At 46.1% G+C, this 25,558-nt stretch overlaps 1 protein-coding gene across 1 annotated transcript; it reads left to right on the top strand.

The window, feature by feature from the left end:
* Positions 1-2,704: 2,704 nt before the first annotated feature.
* On the top strand, positions 2,705-20,875 carry igsf8 (immunoglobulin superfamily, member 8). Its single transcript, XM_065002055.1, has 9 exons — positions 2,705-3,259; positions 6,968-7,182; positions 8,340-8,505; positions 11,196-11,645; positions 16,727-16,911; positions 17,263-17,524; positions 17,980-18,266; positions 19,422-19,602; positions 20,010-20,875. The coding sequence occupies exons 1-9, from the start codon at positions 3,202-3,204 to the stop codon at positions 20,135-20,137; spliced, it is 1,932 nt and encodes a 643-aa protein (XP_064858127.1). The 5' UTR covers positions 2,705-3,201; the 3' UTR covers positions 20,138-20,875.
* Positions 20,876-25,558: the final 4,683 nt, after the last annotated feature.

The raw sequence follows: 25,558 nt of genomic DNA, 5'->3' as shown, positions 1-25,558 counted from the left end.
CATAACTAGTCCCTGTCTGTAATATCTGGTGTTACCATAACTAGTCCCTGTCTGTAATATCTGGTGCTGTTACAACTAGTCTCTGTCTGTAATATCTGGTGTTACCATAACTAGTCCCTGTCTGTAATATCTGGTGCTACCATAACTAGTCCCTGTCTGTAATATCTGGTGTTACCATAACTAGTCCCTGTCTGTAATATCTGGTGTTACCATAACTAGTCCCTGTCTTTAATATCTGGTGTTACCATAACTAGCCCCTGTCTGTAATATCTGGTGTTACCATAACTAGTCCCTGTCTGTAATATCTGGTGTTACCATAACTAGCCCCTGTCTGTAATATCTGGTGTTACCATAACTATAACTAGTCCCTGTCTGTAATATCTGGTGTTACCATAACTAGTCCCTGTCTGTAATATCTGGTGTTATCATAACTAGTCCCTGTCTGTAATATCTGGTGCTACCATAACTAGTCCCTGTTTGTAATATCTGGTGTTACCATAACTAGTCCCTGTCTGTAATATCTGGTGTTACCATAACTAGTCCCTGTCTGTAATATCTGGTGTTACCATAACTAGTCCCTGTCTGTAATATCTGGTGTTATCATAACTAGTCCCTGTCTGTAATATCTGGTGCTACCATAACTAGTCCCTGTTTGTAATATCTGGTGTTACCATAACTAGTCCCTGTCTGTAATATCTGGTGTTACCATAACTAGTCTCTGTCTGTAATATCTGGTGTTACCATAACTAGTCCCTGTCTGTAATATCTGGTGCTGTTACAACTAGTCTCTGTCTGTAATATCTGGTGTTACCATAACTAGTCCCTGTCTGTAATATCTGGTGCTACCATAACTAGTCCCTGTTTGTAATATCTGGTGTTACCATAACTAGTCCCTGTCTGTAATATCTGGTGCTGTTACAACTAGTCTCTGTCTGTAATATCTGGTGTTACCATAACTAGTCCCTGTCTGTAATATCTGGTGTTATCATAACTAGTCCCTGTCTGTAATATCTGGTGCTACCATAACTAGTCCCTGTTTGTAATATCTGGTGTTACCATAACTAGTCCCTGTCTGTAATATCTGGTGTTACCATAACTAGTCTCTGTCTGTAATATCTGGTGTTACCATAACTAGTCCCTGTCTGTAATATCTGGTGCTGTTACAACTAGTCTCTGTCTGTAATATCTGGTGTTACCATAACTAGTCCCTGTCTGTAATATCTGGTGCTACCATAACTAGTCCCTGTTTGTAATATCTGGTGTTACCATAACTAGTCCCTGTCTGTAATATCTGGTGCTGTTACAACTAGTCTCTGTCTGTAATATCTGGTGTTACCATAACTAGTCCCTGTCTGTAATATCTGGTGCTACCATAACTAGTCCCTGTCTGTAATATCTGGTGCTACCATAACTAGTCCCTGTCTGTAATATCTGGTGTTACCATAACTAGTCCCTGTCTGTAATATCTGGTGTTACCATAACTAGTCCCTGTCTGTAATATCTGGTGTTACCATAACTAGTCCCTGTCTGTAATATCTGGTGCTGTTACAACTAGTCCCTGTCTGTAATATCTGGTGTTACCATAACTAGTCTCTGTCTGTAATATCTGGTGTTATCATAACTAGTCCCTGTCTGTAATATCTGGTGCTACCATAACTAGTCCCTGTCTGTAATATCTGGTGCTGTTACAACTAGTCCCTGTCTGTAATATCTGGTGTTACCATAACTAGTCTCTGTCTGTAATATCTGGTGTTATCATAACTAGTCCCTGTCTGTAATATCTGGTGCTACCATAACTAGTCCCTGTCTGTAATATCTGGTGCTGTTACAACTAGTCCCTGTCTGTAATATTTGGTGTTACCATAACTAGTCTCTGTCTGTAATATCTGGTGTTACCATAACTAGTCCCTGTCTTTAATATCTGGTGCTGTTACATCTAGTTCTTAGGAAACATCCTATATTTAGTGGTCATGATCATGTAATTATTACAATGCTTATTGTGATAATAGTAATGTTCTAGTTTAGGCCCAGTCTGTGGTCTTTTTGGAATGGGAGAGACGATTTTAATCCTGCCTTTAAAGGCAACATCTTTGTAGGTTGGGACACCGTCTGTGGTCTAGCCTGTTTCTCCCATAATGATTGGAACAAAAGTGTTTTTCTTATGGAAATAATGCATTGGGCAGGATACATCGGTCATTGCATTCCATAGAGGATGATAGTGGCGTCTATAGTAGCCAAAATAAAATGTTGGCATTGCCAGCGTCACTGAAGGCTTCCACCATTTTAATGTAGTCACCTGCGCGTGACGTACAGCTTTATTGCATATCCCTCTTGATGACCCTGTTGTCATGTTCAACCGTGTCATCAGGAGGGATCAGTCAATCGTGAAGAAAAATGGACAACTTCAAAATGGAGATTGCCTCAACGACGCTGCAAGTGGGTTCACAGACGCCATATATTTCGGAACAATATAGGGATGCTTTCTCTATCATTCTCTATGTTGCATACAACACAGTGGACAGGCAGGGGAGGCGGGGCCGCCCTAGATTCTGGCGCCGATTCGGAGCTATATGGACGAGCTGATTGGTTTAACCAATTTCAGCGCATTCCGTTTTCATTGGCTTAGAATGTCATCTATTGGTTTTTTTTTCGGCCAATGATTCGCTGTCTTGTATTTGATGGTTTTCCTCGCCAGAAACCCTTCCCTACACTACGGAGTCCCCCCATTGCCTCACCCTCCCTTGCCTCACCCTCCCTTGCCCCCTGTGATACCAACAGCGATTGCATTCGGACAGCATGTTGGATGGAAAAGGCTGCTCAGGCAAATATTTAGCTAGAGAAAAAATGAATTGGTCATTACGTGTGCGAAATATTATTTAGGCTATTCCGGTTTACAAAGACGGCATTGTAATTCAAGAGAACGTATTGAATGTGTAATAGCTACAGTGGATGGATATTGTTAGCTTGAATGGTTGGCTAGCTAGCTAAACATCGGGACTTACTAAATCAACATTGCATTGTAACCGATCGGATATTTCAACGTTCCATAATGTAATGGCAAGTGGATTGCAACGTTACATTGATGTCGATGTGTCATTGATTGAACTGAACGAGAGAGGGAATGTATCCGGATACAACCACAGAGACGAGTAGAGGAATTTGAATCGACATAATCCATCTGCAGCAGGGGCATCGGGACGGATGATGATGATGATGGCTTCGTGGCGATGGACAGCAGCTCTCATCTGTTTACACTGGGGTGAGTCGTTTCTCAGAGCGCTCTCTAAACCCAGCTACTAGGCCTACTTGCTCATGTTTCCTACAACGTGTGCCATCTGTCAGTTGGGCTATTGTATGGTGAGGTAACATTTTGTCCCAACGCAGCCTGGCATATGGTCTGATTAATGTTCCTGTTATTGCATGCGTTGGATATCAGTAGAGATCTGTGGTTGTCATCTGACATATAGAGTTTTTTTGTTGTAATTTTCTACAACTCGTTTTAAACCCTTTCGAAATGTATTAGTGGTCGGTGAATTTACAGCCCAGTCTCCTATTGCACTATTGCACTAGTCTCTGTCTCTGTCTCTCTCTGTGTCTCTCTCTCTCTCTGTGTCTCTCTCTCTCTCTGTCTCTGTCTCTGTCTCTCTCTGTGTCTCTGTCTCTGTCTCTGTCTCTCTCTGTGTCTCTGTCTCTGTCTCTGTCTCTCTCTGTGTCTCTCTGTCTCTGTCTCTCTCTGTGTCTCTGTCTCTGTCTCTGTCTCTGTCTCTCTCTGTGTCTCTCTCTCTCTGTCTCTGTCTCTGTCTCTCTCTGTGTCTCTCTCTCTGTCTCTGTCTCTGTCTCTCTCTCTCTCTGTCTCTGTCTCTGTCTCTCTCTGTGTCTCTGTCTCTCTCTCTCTCTCTCTCTCTCTCTCTCTCTCTGTCTCTGTCTCTCTCTGTGTCTCTGTCTGTGTCTCTGTCTCTCTCTCTCTCTCTCTCTCTCTCTGTCTCTCTCTCTGTCTCTCTCTGTGTCTCTGTCTCTCTCTCTCTCTGTCTGTCTCTCTGTGTCTCTCTCTCTCTCTGTCTGTCTGTCTGTCTGTCTGTCTGTCTGTCTGTCTGTCTGTCTGTCTCTCTCTCTCTCTGTCTCTCTGTCTCTCTCTCTCCCTCTCTGTGTCTCTCTCTCTCTCTCTGTCTCTCTCTCTCTCTGTCTCTCTCTCTCTCTCAGCACGGGAATTTAATCTACACATGAAAACATGAGCTGAGAGGGTTCTCACAGACTAACATCATTATTATATGACATTTATTATCTATTATACTACCCTGGCTGAATGCAGACAGACTTACAGACAGACTTACAGACAGACAGGCTGACTGACTGTCTGACAGACAGACTTACAGACAGACAGACTTACAGACAGACAGGCTGACTGACTGTCTGACAGACAGACTTACAGACAGACAGACAGACTTACAGACAGACAGACTTACAGACAGACTGACTGACTGACTGGCAGACAGACTTACAGACAGACAGACTTACAGACAGACTTACAGACAGACAGACTTACAGACAGACAGACAGACTTACAGACTGACTGACTGACTGACTGACTGACTGACTGACTGACTGACTGACTGACTGACTTACAGACAGACTGACTGACTGACTGACTGACTGACTTACAGACATATAGACTTACAGACAGACAGACAGACAGACTTACAGACAGACTTACAGACAGACAGACAGACTGACAGACTTACAGACAGACAGACAGACTGACTGACTGACTGACTGACTGACTGACTGACTTACAGACAGATTGACATACAGACATATAGACAGACTCACAGACAGACAGTGCTGGCTGTGACCATTCCATGCATCCATCCTCTTGACCAGACTATAACCTACTATGCTCCCAGGCTGATAGGCCTGATATGCAGACAGACAGACAGACAGACAGACAGACAGACAGACAGACAGACAGACAGACAGACAGACAGACAGACAGACAGACAGACAGACAGACTCACAGACAGACTCACAGACAGACAGACAGACCTGGCGGAAGTGACTGCTCCTCAGTGCTGACATATACAGTCAGTCTCCAGACCAGCCCTATCAGTCTTACAGCCTTACGTTAATTAGACATCCTGATCCTCTTAAGCCCTGTTCTCTGTCTCAGTCTCTCCACCAGCTCATTATCTCTAGGTCTGCTGTGTAATTCACGCCTTTGTTATGTGTATTAGCATGTACTAGAAGCTATAGCTCGTATCAGCTACAGGCTCTGACAGGTTCCCAGGCCTGGGTTGAAACGCCCCTGCACCTGTATTTCTAGTTGTTCTGGATCGGCTGGGAGATTATTTGGGAAGTGCGTTTCCCGTGAGTCGTCATCCAGTCCACCAAAATCCAAAAACGTTCCAACTACGTTGTGTCGTGAGTTGTTGTTCGTACCTGCGCAGGTTACCTCACTATGTCGCCGCACTATGGCAGCATGTCATTTAGGAGATATAGGTTATGTGTCATCATGGTTGCTTCCAGGGTTTCTCTCTCTGTTTTTCCTCAACAGACAGGGACATTTCTGTCCCGACGTGGATGTGTCTGCTTCACACTGTATTAGAATAGTTTAAGGAAATGGAAGTGTTGATAAGGAAGTTGATAGTTTTACACTGTCTGACTGGAACTAAAGAACGTTAACATTGCAGATTAGATATATATACATGGTTTTGTCTGACCTCAAAACTATTTTTGTAGATGTTAGAGGAAGTATATTGACACGACAGGAAATATACTCACCTGGAATGCTTTTCCAACTGTCTTGAAGGAGTTCCCACATATGCTGAGCACTTGTTGGCTGCTTTTTCTTCACTCTGCGGTCCAACTCATCCCAAACCATCTCAATTGGGTTGAGGTCGGGTGATTGTGGAGGCCAGGTCATCTGATGCAGCACTCCATCACTCTCCTTCTTGGTCAAATAGCCCTTACACAGCCTGGAGGTGTATTGGGTCATTGTCCTGTTGAAAAACAAATTATAGTCTCACAAAGCCCAAACCAGATGGGATGGAGTATCGCTGCAGAATGCTGTGGTAGCCATGCTGGTTAAGTGTCTGTAAAGCTGTCATCAAGGCAAAGGGTGGCTACTTTGAAGAATCTAAAATATGAACACATTTTTGGTTACTACATGATTCCATATGTGTTATTACATAGTTGACTATTATTGTCAATGTAGAAAATAGTAAAAATAAAGAAAAAAATAAATAAAGAGTAGGTGTGTCCAAACTTTTGACTGGTACTGTACATTCCCTTCTCTCTCTCTCTCTCTCTCTCTCTCTCTCTGTCTCTCTGCCCTACACTCTTTCTCTCTCTCTCTCTCTCTCTCTCTCTCTCTCTCTCTCTCTCTCTCTCTGTCTCTCTGCCCTACACTCTTTCTCTCTCTCTCTCTCTCTCTCTCTCTCTCTCTCTCTCTCTCTCTCTCTCTTCTCTCTCTCTCTCTCTCTCTCTCTCTCTCTCTCTCTCTCTGTCTCTCTCTGTCTCTGTCTCTCTCTCTCTCTCTCTCTCTCTCTCTCTCTCGCTCTCTCTTTCTCTCTCTTTCTCTCTCTCTCTTTCTCGCTCTCTCTCTCTCGATGTGCAAATATGGAAAAGAAATAAACATAAATATGGGTTGTATTTACAATGGTCTCTCTCTCTCTCTGCCCTACTCTCTCTCTCTCCCCATCTCTCTGCCCTACTCTCTCTCTGTCTCTCTGCCCTACTCTCTCTCTCTTTCTCTCTCTGTCCCTCTCCTTCTCTCCTCTCGTCTCCTCTTCCCTCTCTCTGTCTCTCTCTGCCCCTTTCTCTCTACCCTACACTCTTTCTTTCTCTCTCTCTCTCTCTCTCTCTCTCTCTCTCTCTCTCTCTCTCTCTCTCTGCCCTACTCTCTCTCTCTCTTTCTCTCTCTGCCTTACTCTCTCTCCTCCCATCTCTCTTTTCTCCCCGTTTCTCTCTCCAGTGTTCCAGTACACCCTGTGTCGCGAGGTAACCCTTCCCTCCGGACCCCTATACCGCGTGGCAGGGTTCCCCCTCTCCATCCCCTGTGCTGTATCAGGCTACGAGGGTTCCCGAACGCAGGACTTTGAGTGGTTCCTGTACAGGGAGGACTCCCAGGGGAGACAGATGGGGGTGATCTCCACCAGGGACCCTGGGTTTCCTTATGCACCCTTCCAGGTAGGGAGGAGTTCAACACAGTGCTTTTCCATCACTGATTTGGTCTAGATGGGCAGGACTAGTTGGCCTTAGCTGTTCATTTTAAACTAATGAATCTGAGTTTTCCATCACTGATTTGGTCTAGATGGGCAGGACTAGTTGGCCTTAGCTGTTCATTTTAAACTAATGAATCTGAGTTTTCCATCACTGATTTGGTCTAGATGGGCAGGACTAGTTGGCCCTAGCTGTTCATTTTAAACTAATGAATCTGAGTTTTCCATCACTGATTTGGTCTAGATGGGCAGGACTAGTTGGCCCTAGCTGTTCATTTTAAACTAATGAATCTGAGTTTTCCATCACTGATTTGGTCTAGATGGGCAGGACTAGTTGGCCCTAGCTGTTCATTTTAAACTAATGAATCTGAGTTTTCCATCACTGATTTGGTCTAGATGGGTAGGACTAGTTGGCCCTAGCTGTTCATTTTAAACTAATGAATCTGAGTTTTCCATCACTGATTTGGTCTAGATGGGCAGGACTAGTTGGCCCTAGCTGTTCATTTTAAACTAATGAATCTGAGTTTTCCATCACTGATTTGGTCTAGATGGGCAGGACTAGTTGGCCTTAGCTGTTCATTTTAAACTAATGAATCTGATATTTCCATCAGTGCACAGGAACAGGTGAAGGTGCAGGTATACTAGCTAGGTACTGGATGCTCACTTCTCTATTGGGACTGTGGGGTAATTTCTAGCTGTACATGAATTTATTTAAACTCACATCTCTGTTCACCAATGGAAAATATCTCTTAAATGTGTTTATTTTGACTAATCAATTAAAGTAACTTAGGGCTCCATAATTCATTGACATTGATGTATGCAAACTCCTTATTTCTTTACACAATTCATGTCAAATTCACATGTAGTAAGGGTCCCTTGGTAAACTCTGACCAACACTTTGGTTCCTACCCTGTCACAACAATCTCTACTGTACCTGTCTTTGGCATTAGTTGTCATGACAACACCAACTATAGAATTGAAATACTAATTATTTCAATGATTCCAACAGTTCCAAGTGTTTTGATCAAAATAACAAATAACATCGTAATCGCAAAATGTGGTTTAAAAATGGCAATATGTTTATTAGCCACATCGTGTAGCCCTAATCTAACTCCTTCCTCCTAGGCGCGGGTGAGGTCCGGAGAGGTGAGGGTGGAGAGGGACTCGGGGGACAAGGCCAGGCTGGTGTTCCAGAGGCTACGAGCAGATGACCAGGGACGATACGAGTGTTACACACCCAGCACAGACTCCAAATACCAGGGCAACTACAGTGCCTCGGTCGCTGTCAAAGGTTGGTAGGCCTGGGCCTGTAGTCACAAAGCCGCTGAATCCGGATCCCTTTTTCCTTATAGACTATAATGGAGAAGATTACATATGGACAGGGAGGCCCTGATCCTAGACCAGCTCTCTGACTGAATACTGGTCCTTTTAGATTACATATGGACAGGGAGGCCCTGATCCTAGACCAGCTCTCTGACTGAATACTGGTCCTTTTAGATTACATATGGACAGGGAGGCCCTGATCCTAGACCGGCTCTCTGACTGAATACTGGTCCTTTTAGATTACATATGGACAGGGAGGCCCTGATCCTAGACCGGCTCTCTGACTGAATACTGGTCCTTTTAGATTACATATGGACAGGGAGGCCCTGATCCTAGACCGGCTCTCTGACTGAATACTGGTCCTTTTAGATTACATATGGACAGGGAGGCCCTGATCCGAGACCAGCTCTCTGACTGAATACTGGTCCTTTTAGATTACATATGGACAGGGAGGCCCTGATCCTAGACCAGCTCTCTGACTGAATACTGGTCCTTTTAGATTACATATGGACAGGGAGGCCCTGATCCTAGACCAGCTCTCTGACTGAATACTGGTCCTTTTAGATTACATATGGACAGGGAGGCCCTGATCCGAGACCAGCTCTCTGACTGAATACTGGTCCTTTTAGATTACATATGGACAGGAGGCCTGATCCGAGACCAGCTCTCTGACTGAATACTGGTCCTTTTAGATTACATATGGACAGGGAGGCCCTGATCCTAGACCAGCTCTCTGACTGAATACTGGTCCTTTTAGATTACATATGGACAGGGAGGCCCTGATCCTAGACCAGCTCTCTGACTGAATACTGGTCCTTTTAGATTACATATGGACAGGGAGGCCCTGATCCGAGACCAGCTCTCTGACTGAATACTGGTCCTTTTAGATTACATATGGACAGGGAGGCCCTGATCCTAGACCAGCTCTCTGACTGAATACTGGTCCTTTTAGATTACATATGGACAGGGAGGCCCTGATCCTAGACCAGCTCTCTGACTGAATACTGGTCCTTTTAGATTACATATGGACAGGGAGGCCCTGATCCTAGACCAGCTCTCTGACTGAATAATGGTCCTTTTAGATTACATATGGACAGGGAGGCCCTGATCCGAGACCAGCTCTTTGACATTTCTGTCCTCCGTTTCCTGGTTCCTGGTTAGAGGCCGTCTGTGTTATCTTGTGGACTTTGTTCTCTCTCTGACAGTGTGGTTAAGAATGTGTCTTGCCTTGTTCTATCACACAAATCTGATTGTCACATACTTTCCCACACTATTCTGTACTATATATGATATTCTTATCTACAATCTACTCTGACCTTTCCTTTGCAATGTACTATTGTAACATACTAATAATCTGTCACCGAAGCAGTGCTCCTCTGAGTCACCCTGACCTCTACACATTCTTTGCTATAGCAAACATCTAATAGGAATTACATTTTGTATGTAATCATATCTATCTGTTCCCTGTTCTGTCTCTCAGTAATGTAATAATGACTAATCTCTCTCTGTCTCTCTCTTTCTTTCTGTCTCTCTCTGTCTCACTCTCTGTCTTTCTGTCTCACTTTGTCTCTCTCTCTGTCTCACTCTCTGTCTCTCTCTGTCTCACTCTCTCTGTCTCACTCTCTCTGTATCTCTCTGTCTTCCTGTCTCTCTGTCTCACTCTCTCTGTCTCTCTCTGTCTTTCTGTCTCTCTCTGTCTTCTTTCTTTCTGTCTCTCTCTGTCTCACTCTCTGTCTCACTCTCTCTGTCTCTCTCTGTCTTTCTGTCTCACTCTGTCTCTCTCTCTTTCTGTCTCTCTCTGTCTCTCTCTGTCTCACTCTCTGGCTCACTCTCTCTGTCTCTCTCTGTCTTTCTGTCTCACTCTGTCTCTCTTTCTCTCTCTGTCTCACTCTCTCTGTCTTTCTGTCTCACTCTGTCTCTCTCTTTCTCTCTCTGTCTCACTCTCTGTCTCTCTCTGTCTCACTCTCTCTGTCTCTCTCTGTCTTTCTGTCTCTCTCTGTCTCACTCTCTCTTTCTCTCTCTGTCTTTCTGTCTCTCTTTGTCTCACTCTGTCTCTCTCTCTGTCTCACTCTCTGTCTCTCTCTGTCTCACTCTCTCTGTCTCTCTCTGTCTTACTCTCTCTGTCTCTCTCTGTCTCTCTCTGTCTCACTCTCTCTGTCTCTCTCTGTCTTTCTGTCTCACTCTGTCTCTCTCTCTTTCTGTCTCTCTCTGTCTCACTCTCTCTGTCTCTCTCTTTCTTTCTGTCTCTCTCTGTCTCTCTCTGTCTCACTCTCTGGCTCACTCTCTCTGTCTCTCTCTGTCTTTCTGTCTCACTCTGTCTCTCTCTTTCTCTCTCTGTCTCACTCTCTCTGTCTCACTCTCTCTGTCTTTCTGTCTCACTCTGTCTCTCTCTTTCTCTCTCTGTCTCACTCTCTGTCTCTCTCTGTCTCACTCTCTCTGTCTCTCTCTGTCTTTCTGTCTCTCTCTGTCTCACTCTCTCTTTCTCTCTCTGTCTTTCTGTCTCTCTTTGTCTCACTCTGTCTCTCTCTCTGTCTCACTCTCTGTCTCTCTCTGTCTCACTCTCTCTGTCTCTCTCTGTCTCACTCTCTCTGTCTCTCTCTGTCTCTCTCTGTCTCACTCTCTCTGTCTCTCTCTGTCTTTCTGCCTCTCTTTCTCCAGTGATTCCAGACACTCTCCTGATTAGCTACTCCCGGTCTTTAACTGGCCAACCCGTGCCAGAGGGGGCGGAGATAACTCTCACCTGCTCCGCCGCCGTCCAATCAAAACAGCACACCCACCTGTCCATCACGTTCGGCGTGCGTGGCGGTGGTAGCGGGTTGGTGTCAGGGACACCGAGAGAAATCATAGCTATCGATAAAGAACTGAGCGTGACTCCTGGCCGAGGGGACTCCTACCAGAAGAGATATGATGATGGAGAGATAACGCTGGTGAAGAAGACTGGAGATGGAGGGAGAGATGTCTACGTGATGAAAATGAGCGCCGTTGCCCCGGACGACTCAGGGGCCTACTTCTGTGAGGCATCGCAGTGGATCCTGGACCCTGATGGAGCGTGGCAGAAGATCGCTCAGAGGACCTTGGAGATTGGCAACCTCACGGTTCAACCACTTGGTACATCCCTGTCTGTCTGGAGTATGGGGGTTGTTCAGAGACTAGATGTTAGGACACTGTCTGTCTGTCTGTCTGTCTGTGGAGTATGGGGGTTGTTCAGAGACTAGATGTTAGGACACTGTCTGTCTGTCTGTCTGTCTGTGGAGTATGGGGGTTGTTCAGAGACTAGATGTTAGGACACTGTCTGTCTGTCTGGAGTATGGGGGTTGTTCAGAGACTAGATGTTAGGACACTGTCTGTCTGTCTGTCTGTGGAGTATGGGGGTTGTTCAGAGACTAGATGTTAGGACACTGTCTGTCTGTCTGTCTGTCTGTCTGTCTGTCTGTCTGGATTATGGGGGTGGTTCAGAGACTAGATGTTAGGACACTGTCTGTCTGTCTGTCTGTCTGTCTGGAGTATGGGGGCTGTTCAGAGACTAGATGTTAGGACACTGTCTGTCTGTCTGTCTGTCTGGATTATGGGGGTTGTTCAGAGACTAGATGTTAGGACACTGTCTGTCTGTCTGGAGTATGGGGGTTGTTCAGAGACTAGATGTTAGGACACTGTCTGTCTGTCTGGAGTATGGGGGTTGTTCAGAGACTAGATGTTAGGACACTGTCTGTCTGTCTGGAGTATGGGGGTTGTTCAGAGACTAGATGTTAGGACACTGTCTGTCTGTCTGGAGTATGGGGGTTGTTCAGAGACTAGATGTTAGGACACTGTCTGTCTGTCTGGAGTATGGGGGTTGTTCAGAGACTAGATGTTAGGACACTGTCTGTCTGTCTGTCTATCTGGAGTATGGGGGTTGTACAGAGACTAGATGTTAGGACACTGTCTGTCTGTCTGGATTATGGGGGTTGTTCAGAGACTAGATGTTAGGACACTGTCTGTCTGTCTGTCTGTCTGTCTGTCTGTCTGTCTGTCTGTCTGTCTGTCTGTCTGTGGAGTATGGGGGTTGTTCAGAGACTAGATGTTAGGACACTGTCTGTCTGTCTGGAGTATGGGGGTTGTTCAGAGACTAGATGTTAGGACACTGTCTGTCTGTCTGTCTGGAGTATGGGGGTTGTTCAGAGACTAGATGTTAGGACACTGTCTGTCTGTCTGGAGTATGGGGGTGGTTCAGAGACTAGATGTTAGGACACTGTCTGTCTGTCTGTCTGTCTGTCTGTCTGTCTGTCTGTCTGGAGTATGGGGGTGGTTCAGAGACAAGAGCTGTTAGGACACTGTCTGTCTGTCTGTCTGGAGTATGGGGGTGGTTCAGAGACTAGATGTTAGGACACTGGCTGTGAGTGGCTCGAAATAAGGGCATCTGCTAAATGACTAAAACGTAATGTAACGGATGCTGTTACTAGCTTGGCCACAGATTCCATTAGCACCCCAGTAGACCTAATGGCATCTAGTGCTGTAGGCCAATCCAGTACGGATGGTTAATGACATCATCACCATCACTGACCTTCCACAACAATGGGAAACGGAGACATTAGCTTCAGGGGCGCTGCACTGTGGCTGACCCTATACTATTCTCAATATGGGTGTGTTTTAGAGCTGTGTGTTTTAGAGCTGTGGGGTGTGTTTTAGAGCTGTGGGTGTGTTTTAGAGCTGGGGTGTGTTTTAGAGCTGTGGGGTGTGTTTTAGAGCTGTGGGTGTGTTTTAGAGCTGTGGGTGTGTTTTAGAGCTGTGGGGTGTGTTTTAGAGCTGGGGTGTGTTTTAGAGCTGTGGTGTGTTTTAGAGCTGTGGAGTGTGTTTTAGAGCTGGGGTGTGTTTTAGAGCTGTGGTGTGTTTTAGAGCTGGGGGTGTTTTAGAGCTGGTGTGTTTTAGAGCTGTGTGTTTTAGAGCTGTGTGTTTTAGAGCTGTGGTGTGTTTTAGAGCTGTGTGTTTTAGAGCTGTGTGTTTTAGAGCTGTGTGTTTTAGAGCTGTGTGTTTTAGAGCTGTGGGGTGTGTTTTAGAGCTGGGGTGTGTTTTAGAGCTGTGGGGTGTGTTTTAGAGCTGTGGGGTGTGTTTTAGAGTGTGTTTTAGAGCTGTGTGTTTTAGAGCTGTGGGGTGTGTTTTAGAGCTGTGGGGTGTGTTTTAGAGCTGTGGGTGTGTTTTAGAGCTGTGTGTTTTAGAGCTGTGGTGTGTTTTAGAGCTGTGTGTTTTAGAGCTGTGTGTTTTAGAGCTGTGTGTTTTAGAGCTGTGTGTTTTAGAGCTGTGTGTTTTAGAGCTGTGTTTTAGAGCTGTGTGTTTTAGAGCTGTGTGTTTTAGAGCTGTGGGTGTGTTTTAGAGCTGTGTGTTTTAGAGCTGTGGGTGTGTTTTAGAGCTGTGTGTTTTAGAGCTGTGTGTTTTAGAGCTGTGGGTGTGTTTTAGAGCTGTGGGTGTGTTTTAGAGCTGTGGGGTGTGTTTTAGAGCTGTTTTGGGTGTGTTTTAGAGCTGTGTTTTAGAGCTGTGTGTTTTAGAGCTGGGGTGTGTTTTAGAGCTGGGGTGTGTTTTAGAGCTGTGTTTTAGGGGTGTGTTTTAGAGCTGTGGTGTTTTAGAGTGTGTTTTAGAGCTGTGGGGTGTGTTTTAGAGCTGTGTGTTTTAGAGCTGTGTGTTTTAGAGCTGTGTGTTTTAGAGCTGTGGGGTGTGTTTTAGAGCTTGGGGTGTGTTTTAGAGCTGGGGTGTGTTTTAGAGCTGTGGGGTGTGTTTTAGAGCTGTGGGTGTGTTTTAGAGCTGTGGTGTGTGTTTTAGAGCTGTGGGGTGTGTTTTAGAGCTGTGGGTGTGTTTTAGAGCTGGGGTGTGTTTTAGAGCTGTGGGTGTGTTTTAGAGCTGTGGGGTGTGTTTTAGAGCTGTGGTGTGTGTTTTAGAGCTGGGGTGTGTTTTAGAGCTGTGGGTGTGTTTTAGAGCTGTGTGTTTTAGAGCTGTGGTGTGTGTTTTAGAGCTGGGGTGTGTTTTAGAGCTGGGGTGTGTTTTAGAGCTGGGGTGTGTTTTAGAGCTGGGGTGTGTTTTAGAGCTGTGGGGTGTGTTTTAGAGCTGGGGTGTGTTTTAGAGCTGGGGTGTGTTTTAGAGCTGGGGTGTGTTTTAGAGCTGTGGGGTGTGTTTTAGAGCTGGGGTGTGTTTTAGAGCTGTGGTGTGTTTTTTGTGTTTTAGAGCTGTGGGGTGTTTTAGAGCTGTGTGTTTTAGAGCTGTTTTAGAGCTGTGTGTTTTAGAGCTGTGTGTTTTAGGCTGTGTTTTAGAGCTGTGGTGTGTTTTAGAGCTGTGTGTGTTTTAGAGCTGTGTGTTTTAGAGCTGTGGTGTGTTTTAGAGCTGGGGTGTGTTTTAGAGCTGTGGTGTGTTTTAGAGCTGTGGTGTGTTTTAGAGCTGTGGTGTGTTTTAGAGCTGTGTGTTTTAGAGCTGTGGTGTGTTTTAGAGCTGTGGTGTGTTTTAGAGCTGTGGTGTTTTAGAGCTGTGTGTTTTAGAGCTGTGTGTTTTAGAGCTGGGGTGTGTTTTAGAGCTGTGTGTTTTAGAGCTGTGGTGTGTTTTAGAGCTGTGTGTTTTAGAGCTGGGGTGTGTTTTAGAGCTGGGGTGTGTTTTAGAGTGGGTGTGTTTTAGAGCTGTGTGTTTTAGAGCTGTGGTGTGTTTTAGAGCTGTGTGTTTTAGAGCTGTGGTGTGTGTTTTAGAGCTGTGGGTGTGTTTTAGAGCTGTGGGTGTGTTTTAGAGCTGTGTTTTAGAGCTGTGTGTTTTAGAGCTGTGGGTGTGTTTTAGAGCTGTGGGGTGTGTTTTAGAGCTGTGTGTTTTAGAGCTGTGTGGTGTTTTAGAGCTGTGTGTTTTAGAGCTGTGGGGTGTGTTTTAGAGCTGTGGGGTGTGTTTTAGAGCTGTGGGGTGTGTTTTAGAGCTGTGTGTTTTAGAGCTGTGTGGTGTTTTAGAGCTGTGTGTTTTAGAGCTGTGTGGTGTTTTAGAGCTGTGTGGTGTTTTAGAGCTGTGGGGTGTGTTTTAGAGCTGTGGGGTGTGTTTTAGAGCTGTGTGTTTTAGAGCTGTGGGGTGTTTTAGAGCTGTGGGGTGTGTTTTAGAGCTGTGTGTTTTAGAGCTGTGGGGTGTTTTAGAGCTGTGTGTTTTAGAGCTGTGGGGTGTGTTTTAGAGCTGGGGTGTGTTTTAGAGCTGTGGGGTGTGTTTTAGAGCTGTGGGGTGTTTTAGAGTTGTGGGGTGTGTTTTTTAGAGTTGTGGGGTGAGAGCACAGAAGAAGGTAACATTTGCTGTAGTAGAAGGTACAGTGTTGTAGTTCCCCACTGAGGATCTGTGTGTTCTGTTAGACAGTGTTCTAGTTCCCCACTGAGGGTCTGTGTGTTCTGTTAGACAGTGTTCTAGTTCCCCACTGAGGGTCAGTGCGTTCTGTTAGACAGTGTTCTAGTTCCCCACTGAGGGTCTGTGTGTTCTGTTAGACAGTGTTCTAGTTCCCCACTGAGGGTCTGTGTGTTCTGTTAGACAGTGTTCTAGTTCCCCACTGAGGGTCAGTGCGTTCTGTTAGACAGTGTTCTAGTTCCCCACTGAGGGTCTGTGTGTTCTGTTAGACAGTGTTCTAGTTCCCCACTGAGGGTCTGTGTGTTCTGTTAGACAGTGTTCTAGTTCCCCACTGAGGGTCTGTGTGTTCTGTTAGACAGTGTTCTAGTTCCCCACTGAGGGTCTGTGCGTTCTTATCGTGTCAGCCAGAAACTGCTCTACTTCATTCTATTATGGTCTCTATTGTCTGTTAGACAATAGACCTGGTTTTATCCTCTCTGGTCTCGGTTGTGTTGTTGTTGGACAGATTACAGTCAACAATAGATTTATAAACTGAACTGAAGCGTTTCATTAAATAGCTAACATAGTTTTCAGAGTGTATTATTTATAGATGAGATCTTCTTTTAGGATGAATTTTGAGATGCATTTAACTTCAGTTGCTATATGCAAATAAACCTTTATTCACAGTGACAATTAACATATTAAAGTTAGTTTGAATGCAGAGCGAACACATTTTAAATCATGCACTTGTTTATTTTTTCCCCTCTCCTCTCCCTCCTCCTTTATCCTCTCCCTCCTCCTTTATCCTCTCCCTCCTCTTCCTTTATCCTCTCCCTCCTCTTCCTCCTTTACCCCCTCCTCTTCCTCCTTTACCCCCTCCTCCCTCCTTCCAGCTGACTCCCTGTCTGTTACGTCCACTCCGCGAGGTGAGGTAACTCTCCAGTTAGGCTCCCCTCTCACTCTGACCTGCGAGGTGTCTGGTTTGGCCCCTGGGGGCCGCTCGGGCCTGCTGGTTCAGTGGATGAGGAGGGGCACCGTGAGCAGCGAGGACAGGGCATTGACGGGTGGAGGGGTGGAGGTTGGTATTGATTATTGTTATTGGTTATTAGTATCTTCCTTTTAGCCCCTGAGGAAGTCCTTACAGAGTTGTTCAATTCTTCTATGACTTTGTGTTTTTAATTGTGAAATTGAAAACTTTGGCAAAAAAAATCAGCTATTTGCTGCCGCTATTGAAAGTATGTAATGCTTCCAAGTGTAGATAAAACACATTATTTGGAGCCAGAAAGGCTGACATCCTGTCTAATACTGACATCCTATTGGTCAACAGTTATTTAGGATCGTAAAGTAAATAATGCTTGATTGGCTAGTCGTTTTCCAAGCACAACTCAGGTTAACCTTTCAGTCTATCTCTGTCTGTCCCCTCTCCCAGGTGGAGGTGGCCCGGTATGGCCCAGACGGGGTGGTGAGCTGGGGGGATGACTCCAGCCGGGGGGGGAGGGGGGGAGGGGGTTCCATGGAGAAGGAGGTGGAGGGACGGTACTCTCTCAGGTTGTTCTCTGCCCACCCAGCTGACACGGGGGTGTACCGCTGTGCTGTGAGCGTCTACGCTGGGAGGCTTAACCCGGGACCCTCCAGTGCTGCTACCCTCACACAGAGGTCAGAGGGGGTCACCATCAACCTCGAGACGAAAGGTAAGAGAAAAGACAGACACAAGACCACCCTGCCTTCTCCCCACAAACTGTGGCCTAGTTCACTCCTCCTCGTGGATTTAAAAGGATGTATTGGTATAATGGAGAAAACTCCCTCAATCTACTTAACAGCAATCCAATGTGTTTAAATCCATGAGGGATGAGTAAGTAATTGCACCCCTCTGGCAGAGGAGGATCCTGGGGACTACAACCAGTGGGTATATACACAAGTTAAGTCAGGATTCTGGAAGTTGTCCTGGTAAAGCTAAGAGACTGAAACCACTTGACCCACTACGAGGTTGGGCAGTAGTTTGAAAACAAACATACTACATTAACGTGAACATTGCCATGACTGGTTAGATTGAAATAACAACCAAATACCTAATTGATGTAAGTCGATGCTAATTGAACCTAATTGAATGACAAGCATCTCTCTCTCTGTCCCTGTGTCCCTACAGAGGTCAAGGTGTCAGCAGTAGCCAACCTTCCCCGTGGCCCCCTCTTGAAGAGAAGTGATACCGTCACCCTGCTCTGCAACGTATCCGTGGTAACCACCGGCCCTGCACAGGTGGCGGTCCAATGGCTGCAGAGGGCGGTCCTCCCGGCCCAGGAGGGTGGGGCTACAGCAGGGGGCGTGGTCATAGAGAAGGGTGGGGACAAGCCGTCAGTAGAGGAGAAGGGGAGGGTGTTAGCCTCTCTTACCTATGAGGGCCTGTCCAGGCCAAATAAGAACCACAGCTCTGAGGTGATTGGTTCAATTTATTTGGCAGTTTAAAAAAAATACATGCAGTCAATATATACCTTTTTTAGAAAACTATCAAGGATAACACAAAAAAGTATATTGAAGATAAAACAATTGTAATGACTAGTATGTGGTTGTCTTTACCTACCTTATTTGAATGCACTGTATTTCTCTAGATAACACCGTCTGCTAAATAACTTCTCTAGATAACACCGTCTGCTAAATAACTTCTCTACATAACACCGTCTGCTAAATAACTTCTCTAGATAACACCGTCTGCTAAATAACTCCTCTAGATAACACCGTCTGCTAAATAACTTCTCTAGATAACACCGTCTGCTAAATAACTCCTCTAGATAACACCGTCTGCTAAATAACTCCTCTAGATAACACCGTCTGCTAAATAACTTCTCTAGATAACACCGTCTGCTAAATAACTCCTCTAGATAACACCGTCTGCTAAATAACTCCTCTAGATAACACCGTCTGCTAAATAACTTCTCTAGATAACACCGTCTGCTAAATAACTTCTCTAGATAACACCGTCTGCTAAATAACTTCTCTAGATAACACCGTCTGCTAAATAACTTCTCTAGATAACACCGTCTGCTAAATAACTTCTCTAGATAACACCGTCTGCTAAATAACTCCTCTAGATAACACCGTCTGCTAAATAACTTCTCTAGATAACACCGTCTGCTAAATAACTCCTCTAGATAACACCGTCTGCTAAATAACTCCTCTAGATAACACCGTCTGCTAAATAACTTCTCTAGATAACACCGTCTGCTAAATAACTCCTCTAGATAACACCGTCTGGTAAATAACTTCTCTAGATAACACCGTCTGTTTAAATAACTTCTCTAGATAACACCGTCTGCTAAATAACTTCTCTAGATAACACCGTATGCTAAATAACTTCTCTAGATAACACCGTCTGCTAAATAACTTCTCTAGATAACACCGTCTGCTAAATAACTCCTCTAGATAACACCGTATGCTAAATAACTTCTCTAGATAACACCGTCTGCTAAATAACTTCTCTAGATAACACCGTCTGCTAAATAACTTCTCTAGATAACACCGTATGCTAAATAACTTCTCTAGATAACACCGTATGCTAAATATCTTCCGTTGTGGTCCTTTTTGGACTTACAGGTCAGTATGGACCGGGTGTCTCTAGGCACCTACAGGCTGAGGATCTTCTCTGCCCAGGACCAGGACCAGGGCCTGTTTGTCTGCCAGGCTGAGGTGTGGGGACAAGACCCCCGTGGAGGATGGTACAACACCGGGGCCAAGGCCCAGTCGGAGGGTGTCAGGGTCTACCTGTACGCCAGAGGTGAGTGTCACTGGGTCTGGGACTGCTAGCTGTTTTACATACAGCGAGCGGTGACGAATCACTGCAGCAGACACACTCAACATCAGTTCCTAATACAAACGAGTGGCTCTGCATCACTGATGGTAGTCAGGAAGTGTCGGTCTCTTCTGTTTTCCCACTCACTGTCTTTTGGAGGCTATTAGCCAACAGTTATTAGGGATCATAGGTATCATAACATGGCTAACATATCCTGTCTAATACTGACATCCTGTCTAATACTCCCAATTGTAAATGAAACGGTTTATGAGGAAAGCTAGTCGTTTTCCCGAACTTGACTAACTCATCCCTCCCTCCCTCCCTCCCTCCCTCCCTCCCTCCCCCTCCCTCCCTCCCTCCCTCCCTCCTCTCTTCTCTCTCTGTCTCTGCAGCGGCCGACCTGCTCCTCATCCCCTTGGTTGTGGGCATGTCCTCTGCCTTGTTTGTGGGCGTGGTCATCATCGCCACGGTAACCTGTTGCTTCATGAATCGATTGGCTAGGCAGCGCTCCCCGAAATAGGAAGTAGGAAGTCACGACAACGTATAAGTTCACTGAAGGGCGATCGACGAAGAGGTTCATTAAAAAAAAGACCACAAAAACAAACAAAAAAAGACCTAGTGGACTTTAAAAAGTTTTAAAAAGAAATTGGAACTCTCAGACCTACACGATGTCCACATAGAGATGTAAATATACTATGTAACAAAGAGTCTAATCTGGGACGGTGACCAAGAGAAGACACTAGCACTACTGCTCCTACCTGTCATACAGACGTTTGATTGTTTCACATGGTACCAAACCATTTCCACTTGTTCATAATGTGTTGCACCCAGCTTGTTTCTGTTATATAAACTCACCGTGTGAACCTATTTTTCAGACTTCCATAGCAGACCTAACCAAACAGCTGGCTCTTATTCAGCACGGTTCCTACAACAATACGTATCTAGGCCAGCAACAGAACAGCTTGGTTTGGCTCAGTAGTGTACAAAGCCATTTAGGTGTTTGATATGTCAAAACCATCCGAAATGGACAATGCTCAGCTGTCTAGTGTTGAAGTAGGTCAAATACAAATATTGACTTAGAAGAGACACTGATTAGTTATCCCTTTTGTTTTGGTTATTTCTTTTCCTTGGCAACCACCCTCTCAAAAGAGAGGGGTTTATATATTCATACGGCAGGGTAGCCTAGTGGTTAGAGTGGAGGGGCGGCAGGGTAGCCTAGTGGTTAGAGTGGAGGTGCGGCAGGGTAGCCTAGTGGTTAGAGTGGAGTGGAGCCTAGTGGGCGGCGGGGTAGCCTAGTGGTTAGAGTGGAGGGGCGGCAGGGTAGCCTAGTGGTTAGAGTGGAGGGGCGGCAGGGTAGAGTGGGAGTGGGGGCGGCAGGGTAGCCTAGTGGTTAGAGTGGAGGTGCGGCAGGGTAGCCTAGTGGTTAGAGTGGAGGGGCGGCAGGGTAGCCTAGTGGTTAGAGTGGAGGCGGGCCTAGTGGTTAGAGTGGGCAGGGTAGCAGTGGTTAGAGTGGAGGGCGGCCTAGTGGTTAGAGTGGAGGGGCGGCAGGGTAGCCTAGTGGTTAGAGTGGAGGGGCGGCAGGGTAGCCTAGTGGTTAGAGTGGAGGGGCGGCAGGGTAGCCTAGTGGTTAGAGTGGAGGGGCGGCAGGGTAGCCTAGTGGTTAGAGTGGAGGGGCGGCAGGGTAGCCTAGTGGTTTGAGTGTAGAGGCGACAGGGTAGCCTAGTGGTTAGAGTGGAGGGGCGGCAGGGTAGCCTAGTGGTTAGAGTGGAGGGGCGGCAGGGTAGCCTAGTGGTTGGAGTGGAGGGGCGGCAGGGTAGCCTAGTGGTTAGAGTGGAGGGGCGGCAGGGTAGCCTAGTGGTTAGAGTGGAGGGGCGGCAGGGTAGCCTAGTGGTTAGAGTGGAGGTGCGGCAGGGTAGCCTAGTGGTTAGAGTGGAGGGGCGGCAGGGTAGCCTAGTGGTTAAAGTGGAGGGCGGCAGGGTAGCCTAGTGGTTAGAGTGGAGGGGCGGCAGGGTAGCCTAGTGGTTAGAGTGGAGGGGCGGCAGGGTAGCCTAGTGGTTAGAGTGGAGGGGCGGCAGGGTAGCCTAGTGGTTAGAGTGGAGGGGCGGCAGGGTAGCCTAGTGGTTAGAGTGGAGGGGCGGCAGGGTAGCCTAGTGGTTAGAGTGGAGGGGCGGCAGGGTAGCCTGGTGGTTAGAGTGGAGGGGCGGCAGGGTAGCCTGGTGGTTAGAGTGGAGGGGCGGCAGGGTAGCCTAGTGGTTAGAGTGGAGGGGCGGCAGGTTAGCCTAGTGGTTAGAGCGTTGGACTAGTAACTGGAAGGTTGCAAGTTCAAACCCCCCGAGCTGACAAACCCCTGTCGTTCTGCCCCTGAACAGGCAGTTAAACCCACCGTTCCTAGGCTGTCATTGTAAATAAGAATTGGTTCTTAACTGACTTGCCTAGTTAAATAAAGGTTACAATTATTATTTTTTGTTTTTAAATATGACGTTATCGTTAAAGTTGTTTCTGTTACATTGTGTTTTGGGTTCGTAAGGCATGATTGTTAAATGATATATATGTGTTGCCCAACTCCCGTCCTCGAGTTACTCCAGCAGAACATGTGTTTTTTTTGTTGTCGTAGCCCCAGACAAAAACCACCTGATTCAACTTGTCAAGGGTTAGTTGACAGGTAGAATCAGGTGGGCTTGTCCGGGTCCACAACGAAAAATATGTACTATTGAGCGTACTCAAGGACCGGAGTTGGGCAACGCTGTGATATAATGATGGAAGATTTAATGCATGTTGAGGTAGTATAGGTCTTACACTGCCACTACTACTAGCAACAGTCCCTCTAGTCTGAAGAAAACCCCATCTCGGAGTTAGACCGGTGTTTTATCGCTAGAAGTGAACTAGAAGTGCTACTGTAATGCTGTCAAATTAAATTGAGCACCAGAATCGTTTTAATTCCACTTAAGGAACTGAATACCTAGACAGCTATATCAGGACAGGGAACTTAAAGTACACTTCCTGTATTCAATCAACAACTCTGTAAATACTGGGCTACTCGAGTAAACAAAGCCATTGTTTGTATGAGCCTGATCCCAGATCTGTTTGTTCTGTTTTGCTAATTCCTATTGTTTATCTATGGTGCCAAACATAAGTGTTGTCAAGATGGGACTAACAAGTCTAGGATCAGGTTAGGACACGGCCAGGGGATATTCTGATGCTGAGAAGGACAATAACAAACCATTCCATACAGTTCGCTAAACTGAGTAAAAAAATATAATAAAAAAAAAGTTATTTCTGTATCTATTTTAGACATTTATGAAGAAGAGTTAATATACTATAGTAAGCATCCATGCACTAAGCTGAATTCTGTGTGTTGTTACGGTACACACCAGAGAGTCTTTTTTACTTCTAAAACATAAGATGAGATGAGACCCTACTTGAAATGCTGTGCTTGTCTGTGAGCTGAGCGGATGACTTTAACATTGAACGGCTGTCTGTTTGTTCTTAAAGCACTTGGACCAAAACGAGTCTCTCTTGGCAGACTCGTACAGTGGGAAAGAGACCAAAACGAGTCTCTCTTGGCAGACTCGTACAGTGGGAAAGAGACCAAAACGAGTCTCTCTTGGCAGACTCGTACAGTGGGAAAGAGACCAAAACGAGTCTCTCTTGGCAGACTCGACAAAGAGACCAAAACGAGTCTCTCTGGCAGACTCTTGGGAAAGGCAGACTCGTACAGTGGGAAAGAGACCAAAACGAGTCTCTCTTGGCAGACTCGTACAGTGGGAAAGAGACCAAACGAGTCTCTCTTGGCAGACTCGTACAGTGGGAAAGAGACCAAAACGAGTCTCTCTTGGCAGACTCGTACAGTGGGAAAGAGACCAAAACGAGTCTCTCTTGGCAGACTCGTACAGTGGGAAAGAGACCAAAACGAGTCTCTCTTGGCAGACTCGTACAGTGGGAAAGAGACCAAAACGAGTCTCTCTTGGCAGACTCGTACAGTGGGAAAGAGACCAAAACGAGTCTCTCTTGGCAGACTCGTACAGTGGGAAAGAGACCAAAACGAGTCTCTCTTGGCAGACTGTACAGTGGGAAAGAGACCAAAACGAGTCTCTCTTGGCAGACTCGCAGACAGTGGGAAAGAGACCAAAACGAGTCTCTCTTGGCAGACTCGTACAGTGGGAAAGAGACCAAAACGAGTCTCTCTTGGCAGACTCGTACAGTGGGAAAGAGACCAAAACGAGTCTCTCTTGGCAGACTCGTACAGTGGGAAAGAGACCAAAACGAGTCTCTCTTGGCAGACTCGTACAGTGGGAAAGAGACCAAAACGAGTCTCTCTTGGCAGACTCGTACAGTGGGAAAGAGACCAAAACGAGTCTCTCTTGGCAGACTCGTACAGTGGGAAAGAGACCAAAACGAGTCTCTCTTGGCAGACTCGTACAGTGGGAAAGAGACCAAAACGAGTCTCTCTTGGCAGACTCGTACAGTGGGAAAGAGACCAAAACGAGTCTCTCTTGGCAGACTCGTACAGTGGGAAAGAGACCAAAACGAGTCTCTCTTGGCAGACTCGTACAGTGGGAAAGAGACCAAAACGAGTCTCTCTTGGCAGACTCGTACAGTGGGAAAGAGACCAAAACGAGTCTCTCTTGGCAGACTCGTACAGTGGGAAAGAGACCAAAACGAGTCTCTCTTGGCAGACCAGTGGAAAGAGTACAGTGGGAAAGAGACCAAAACGAGTCTCTCTTGGCAGACTCGTACAGTGGGAAAGAGACCAAAACGAGTCTCTCTTGGCAGACTCGTACAGTGGGAAAGAGACCAAAACGAGTCTCTCTTGGCAGACTCGTACAGTGGGAAAGAGACCAAAACGAGTCTCTCTTGGCAGACTCGTACAGTGGGAAAGAGACCAAACGAGTCTCTCTTGGCAGACTCGTACAGTGGGAAAGAGACCAAAACGAGTCTCTCTTGGCAGACTCGTACAGTGGGAAAGAGACCAAAAACGAGTCTCTCTTGGTCTCTCAGTGGGAAAGAGACCAAAAGAGTCTCTCTTGGCAGACTCGTACAGTGGAAAGAAAGAGACCAAAACGAGTCTCTCTTGGCAGACTCGTACAGTGGGAAAGAGACCAAAACGAGTCTCTCTTGGCAGACTCGTACAGTGGGAAAGAGACCAAAACGAGTCTCTCTTGGCAGACTCGTACAGTGGGAAAGAGACCAAAACGAGTCTCTCTTGGCAGACTCGTACAGTGGGAAAGAGACCAAAACGAGTCTCTCTTGGCAGACTCGTACAGTGGGAAAGAGACCAAAACGAGTCTCTCTTGGCAGACTCGTACAGTGGGAAAGAGACCAAAACCGAGTCTCTCTTGGCAGACTCGTACAGTGGGAAAGAGACCAAAACGAGTCTCTCTTGGCAGACTCGTACAGTGGGAAAGAGACCAAAACGAGTCTCTCTTGGCAGACTCGTACAGTGGGAAAGAGACCAAAACGAGTCTCTCTTGGCAGACTCGTACAGTGGGAAAGAGACCAAAACGAGTCTCTCTTGGCAGACTCGTACAGTGGGAAAGAGACCAGTCTCTCTTGGCAGACTCGTACAGTGGGAAAGAGACCAAAACGAGTCTCTCTTGGCAGACTCGTACAGTGGAAAGAGACCAAAACGAGTCTCTCTTGGTAGACTCGTACAGTGGGAAAGAGACCAAAACGAGTCTCTCTTGGCAGACTCGTACAGTGGGAAAGAGACCAAAACGAGTCTCTCTTGGCAGACTCGTACAGTGGGAAAGAGACCAAAACGAGTCTCTCTTGGCAGACTCGTACAGTGGGAAAGAGACCAAAACTATTTCCCCTGGAACCATTCAAACGTGTTGAATAGTTACTGACTGTTGTTCAGTGTAAAGTCGTGTTTCTGTTCTGTTCTCTTAGTGTCGTCTTTTTAAACCGTTTTGGCAATGGTTTATGGTTGATTCCTGATTGA

The sequence above is a fragment of the Oncorhynchus nerka genome, linkage group LG15 (genome assembly GCF_034236695.1).
Source record: "Oncorhynchus nerka isolate Pitt River linkage group LG15, Oner_Uvic_2.0, whole genome shotgun sequence".
NCBI classification, from domain to species: Eukaryota; Metazoa; Chordata; class Actinopteri; order Salmoniformes; family Salmonidae; genus Oncorhynchus; species Oncorhynchus nerka.
The sequence above is the reverse complement of the archived record's forward strand: the minus strand, read 5'-3'. Positions and strand labels throughout refer to the sequence as shown.

Bases quoted from the DNA above. Each gene is read 5' to 3' on its own strand.
- igsf8 (XM_065002055.1), top strand. From the start codon at position 3,202: ATGATGATGATGATGGCTTCGTGGCGATGGACAGCAGCTCTCATCTGT. The intron at 7,183-8,339 runs GTAGGGAGGAGT...CCTTCCTCCTAG, and splicing joins TTCCTTATGCACCCTTCCAG to GCGCGGGTGAGGTCCGGAGA. The intron at 11,646-16,726 runs GTACATCCCTGT...CCCTCCTTCCAG, and splicing joins CCTCACGGTTCAACCACTTG to CTGACTCCCTGTCTGTTACG.